Source organism: Lycium ferocissimum, chromosome 2 (assembly GCF_029784015.1).
Source record: "Lycium ferocissimum isolate CSIRO_LF1 chromosome 2, AGI_CSIRO_Lferr_CH_V1, whole genome shotgun sequence".
In the NCBI taxonomy this organism is placed as follows: Eukaryota; Viridiplantae; Streptophyta; class Magnoliopsida; order Solanales; family Solanaceae; genus Lycium; species Lycium ferocissimum.
The window spans coordinates 38,780,112-38,785,841 of NC_081343.1; the positions used below are offsets into that span (position 1 = coordinate 38,780,112).

At 34.0% G+C, this 5,730-nt stretch overlaps 1 protein-coding gene across 2 annotated transcripts; it reads right to left on the bottom strand.

Moving 5' to 3' along the window:
- Nucleotides 1–2,501: 2,501 nt before the first annotated feature.
- LOC132036594 (transcription factor bHLH93-like) lies at nt 2,502–5,098 on the bottom strand. 2 transcript variants are annotated; one of them, XM_059426973.1, is made up of 4 exons: nt 4,233–5,098; nt 3,597–3,770; nt 3,290–3,479; nt 2,502–2,782 (listed from the first exon to the last, which is right to left on the bottom strand). In XM_059426973.1, exons 1-4 carry the CDS (start codon nt 4,815–4,817, stop codon nt 2,751–2,753), a joined length of 981 nt encoding a protein of 326 aa, XP_059282956.1. In that variant the 5' UTR covers nt 4,818–5,098; the 3' UTR covers nt 2,502–2,750. The 2 variants fall into 2 exon arrangements, with proteins under 2 accessions (XP_059282956.1, XP_059282948.1); XM_059426965.1 differs by having other exon boundaries at nt 3,312–3,479; nt 4,233–5,092.
- Between the last annotated feature and the right edge of the window lie 632 nt (nt 5,099–5,730).

Sequence of the window (5,730 nt, forward strand, 5' to 3'; positions counted from 1 at the left end):
TTGATTTCTATGACCTAATTACTGCTCTGTCTATATTAGAACAGTTGTTCCCACTTAATTTTCATATACACTTACAATGACAATTGAAATAAACTTAGCAAACGAATGTTTAAGAAAAGCCCACTACAAATTAAATTTGTTTATTTTGGAAAAACAAAATTGTGGAAATAGTGCAAAAAGATCGGATTCTTTAATAGTATCGCTTTAAATTTGGATTTCTTTTACCGAATGGCCGTAGCATAAGAAGGATAACAAAATACACGGCAATTAATGTCATTTAGGTTTAGATTTTTTGTTTTACCAAAATTACTTTAGGATACAGAGGAGAAAAAAAAAAAAAAAGGCCCAGTTATTAATGTAACTTTAGGAGTCTTTAAGTAACCGTAGTTACTATATCAATTTTTTATTTCTAGAATATTAGAGTTATTTTTAATAATACCTTTTTTAGAACAATTTTCTTCAAATTTAAAACTAATTATTGTTGTTCTTGAAATCGAAACTCAGCGAAATTAAAATTTTAACGTAACTAAATAATATTAAGACATCTTATCCTCGTATATTATGACGCCACTTAGTGAAATGTTGTTTTTTTATCCTTTTAAAACAGATTTCATGTTGGACAAAATTGTCACTTAATTATTTCCTAATGTATTAAGTTTTTATTACTAAATGAACATAAATTATCGACGAAGAGTTAGATAGTAAAATTCATCATTAATCCTGTTTAGCGACAGATTAGTAACGAATTATAAGAAAAAAAAATCTTTGCTGCGAGCAATTTAGCAACTTGATTAATGACGAAGTCCAACTTTTTTTTTTTTTATGTAGTGTTTGTGTCAATTGACGTACGCTCTTTGGTCACGCGCAAAGCGCGTAAGCTGAAACTAGTGCACATAAAAAGTCTGAAAAGGTTACAGTGTTAGATTTATGTGAAATTCATATATACGTGACACTCTAGACCCGACCCTGTTGCTCTGGTAGTTTAGAGAGCAACCTGTTATCTTGTGAACACAATCTCAATATGGATATATATGCTGGAAAATTGTTGTCGCAGAATTATTAATGGCAAAATACATCAAATCACCCTTAAACTATACCCAAAATGTTGATATCACACCTAAACTATACGGGCGGTCTATTACACACCTGAACATCTAAAAACTGAATTTATTTGCACCTTATAAGCTGACGTGGCAAAAAAAAAATGATAATTAATAAATAGACGAGTGAAGTAGTAAAAATAATTTTTAATTTAATAAAAACTGATTTTTTTTTCAACTCTTCTTCTCCATTTTCACCACTACCACCCCCACAACCCAAACCCGCCTCTCCTCCGTTTCATCACCACCACCACCATATCCCCCTCTTTCTCTTCACGCCCCACCCTCTATTCTTTCTACTTCATTTTTTGTTTAATCACAATTCTCTACAACAACTTCATCAATTCATAATGATCTTCACAATTCTTCATCAATCCATAGAGAAGAAATTCACCATGTTACAACAACTTCACCAACTTAATCTTTTTCACTATCCACAATCAAATCCGTACACACCCACCATGGATTTCACTACCCCTATGAACCCACCCTTCCAAAATCATACCAATTTCACCACTACCAAACCTTCCATTACCAAAAGTCACAATACCACCATTGCCTATTTCAACACCCATCACCAAATACCATAGCAGCACCACCGCCACCAACGAAATTGTCGACCACCATCATCAATTTCATCACCTTCCACCAAAACCACCGCCAAAGAATAATTTGGTGCAAAATCAAGAGAGAATTTACAGAGAGAGAGAGAGAGAGAGAGAGAGAGAGAGGAGCGGTCCAAGAAATAGGAAAGATAAATAGGAAAGATTGAATTTTTTGCAAAACTTAGAGAGAATTGTCCGGCATCTTGGCCGGATTTTTGTGGCAAATCAGTTTCTGGTTTTTTTTTTTTTTAATGGTGGGCCCTAAATTGGTGGTGATGGCATCTTTGTTTATAACTAGTAAATTTGATGGTGATGATGGAATTGATGATTGGGTTTGGAGATGGTGATATGTCAACAGTGACAATGGAGTTTTTGTGATGAGTATAGAAATTAAGGAAAAAGAAAATAGTGTAAATTAAAAAAAAATAGAAAAAAGAAAAAAGAAAAAGTACTGGAAGTAATAAAATTTATTTTATTTCCACGTGGGGCTGAAGTGGATGCGCGTGTGGAACACCACACACTGCAAAAGTGGTATAATGCCTTGCAGGGTGCGAATAATTTCAGTTTTTAGATGTTCAGGTGTGTAATAGGTCGCCCGTATAGTTTAGGTGTGATATCGATATTTTGGGTATAGTTTAAGGGTGATTTGATGTATTTGCCTAATTATTAATCCTATCTTTTACGACATCGACATCGACATCGACATCGACATTGACAATAAACATTCCCACTATTGACTCGTAATTCGAATGTTGCAAATATCAATGGTACTCCAATCCATTGTTTAGATGATGGAGACAATTGAAAGCCGGATTATATTAACCCCATCGAATAATTACTATAGCAGAGCAGAACTAATCAATGAATCAAGAAAACTACATTGGAGAAAGATCACTGACATTATTAAAAGTTGCAATATTCTTTTGAACAACAGACAGAATGTCTTGGACCTTGGGTGGGGCTTATTGTCCATATCTCTATTATCATCTTCTAAAGACATCTTCCTCCATAACCTGCTGTTTTGAACAAGGTTTGCTTTACGTCTTCACAGCTCAAAATTGTTCGATGCTCCCTTGCCTAATAAAATCCGGAATAAAAAGAAAACCATTAATTAACATGCTCAAATATCATGGCTCATGTTAAAACAATTGTTAGAGTCAGCCCTCAATCAAGTTATCAACTATGTCACAATGTCAATTATTTAAGGTCGGTTATATGAATCTACTGTATCCGTTCTGCTTCATTTATTTGTTGAGCATCATTGTTAACCTATCACAACTTTCCTTCTTTATCCAGATCTGAAGTTGGCAATACTTTGCTAAACTACTACTGTATAACAGTTATAAGAGTTAAAGGCCAATTCGGCGTGCTAAGCTGAGGAAGGGGCATCAGACTACACTGGACCTAATATACAGAGTCTTATCTTGCATTTTCGCAACAGACTAACACATGACTTCTAAACACAGTATGTCAAATTTTTACTTCTAAACACAGTATGTCAAATTTTTACCGTTGCACCAAGGCTCCCTGTCATAAGAAACGTACGGCATAATAAAATTGGTTGCTACTTAGAAATAGACCGACCAGAGGTCAAAGATAGTAGTACCTCAGAACAAGAAGCTTGCAATGAGAAGTCACTAAAACAGCTGATAACACATTGTTGTACATCAAGCCCAACTGCTTCTAACGTGCTCACTGTCGATAACAACAATCCTGGTTTTGCAGCACAACAGATCTCGATTCTCGTGTCCATATTTCTCCTTTCTACCTCAAACTGAAATATTATATGTCAACAAAGCTCATTAATTACACATAATCACAATTAAGTCTGTTACAATTATTAACAAAAAGTTAACTACGGGGCTGGGGTGGCTAATGTAAAATATTGTACCTTAGGAGGGTTTTTAACAAGTGCTTCATTTGGCTTTAGCTCCTTGAAGTTGCCCATGAATTTGATATCCTTAAGTTCGTCTTTTACATTATCATCTTCACGCAATGTGTGGATTTTTTCTAACAGCTCCTTCATGTAATCAATTGCGTCCCCAAGTATAGATGTTCTGTCCATCTGCTCAATTATTCAATGTATCGATTAGAAGAAGCCGAACCACAATCTTGATTAAACAGAAAATTAGATAGTCAATTTTAATTAGATTGAACTTATATACACTAACACGATACAACAAAAAAAAAATCATTATATTTTGAACGGTTGTAGCAAATTACAGCAACAATAACCACACTTCAGCCCCAAAAAGTAATATAAAAATTCTTCATGAAATTGAATAGTTTTTAGCTTGCTATCAGTCTATAGCAAGCCTCATCCTTTATCTGGGCATGAGACCATCAACGTATGCAAGCTCACACAGTCTGAGTTCTATTATAACTGTCTTATTTTTCAAGTCACTTATTTCACTTATTATGGTTACATGTAGTTCTTTTTTATGTGAATTGATTATGTAAAAAATGTATAAAGGTATAATGCATCAAATTAATTTGAATGTTTGAAAGAACAAATAAGGGAATTTACCTTACTAATCTTAGGAACAATGGATCTAAGCATAGAGAGTCGATCATTGAGTCGCTTTCTTCTCCTCCTCTCTGCCATTAAATTCTTTGAAGGCTGCCCTTCAACCTTCCTAACTTTATTCTTCTTTTCTCCCACATTAGAACAAACATCCATTAATCTTGAATTTGCTTCTTCAGCTTTAACATCACTATTAGTACCAAAACTATTCAAGTCTTCTTGCAAACCGTTAAAATCACTAGCAATAATCCCATCAAATTCTTCTTGATTGTACTCATCTTGAATTTCAAGTACTGGCAACACTGTATCATTAATTTTGGTGAAAGAAGAATCAAGAAATGGATAGGATTCTGGTGAAGTGAAATCAGGACACTGATGAAAATTATCTGATTCTGTAGTAGTAGGGGGTGAAATGAGGCCTAAAAGTGATGAATTTAAGGCTACAAATTCAGGATTTTGGTAAAAAGGTGATGATTCAAAAGTCCATCCATTTGGGAAAAAATCATTTACTCCACTTGGAAAAGTGCTCCAACTTTCTCTCCTTGGAGCTAGTAATTCCTCCAAAAGATCCTGTTGAGTAAGCTCCATTTTTTTCTCTCTAAAACATCAAAAAGTGCTAGTAGTAAGAAAGTGGACTGGTTTACAACTAATATAATGTTGCATCTAGATGAAGGAAGGAATATATATATATATATATAAACCATATTTAATAGTGCCTTTTTTGTAATACGGAATGAGTTAGTCTTGTTTTAGGATACTTTATTGAGTTAATAATATCACCTGGAGCATAAGATTAGAAAGTAGACGTGCCTATTTATTTTTTCCTCTGATACTCTGTTTTCCGCTTAAGATATTTCCTGTCAAGTGGGTATTTTAATAGTATCGAATTTAGCTTCTGTTGTAAAAGATTGGAATATGTAATGGCACATGATTAGTGAAACGGAGAACCTGACATAATGAATTAAAGCAACATTGATGTATATACAACTTAGACCACTTAATTTTTAATGTCATTTTCACCGAAATCTTCAATTAGACAGAATGAATATATTTAAATCCTTGTATTCTGAGAGGTTTGACCCCATATGTCTGAACGAAAAAGGATGGACATTGGACCTCTATAACAGTGACGGGTTCTATGCATATTCTGTTACCTATTTTTGTATTCATTTGACTAGTTTAATCAGACTAATGTTTTCTCTATTCATTTTATTTTTACTTAGTTTTCCACATTCATTTCCCCATACCCTAATCCTCCTCCAGGTCATGTTCCTATACTTCATGTGGAGATTTTTATAACCATATGGTAAATGAACAGGTAAATCATATGGACAACTTTCCATATGGACCGACAAATTAGCAAAGGTAAAAGCAACAAAGACCCCTGTTTGCAAGTTCATAGGTGTTTGCTGTAAATCACTAACTCCAAAGTCCAAGTAGCTTAACCCAATACATTATTTACCTGCTCCGTTTTTTCCACTGGACATTTGGTTTTAGGGGC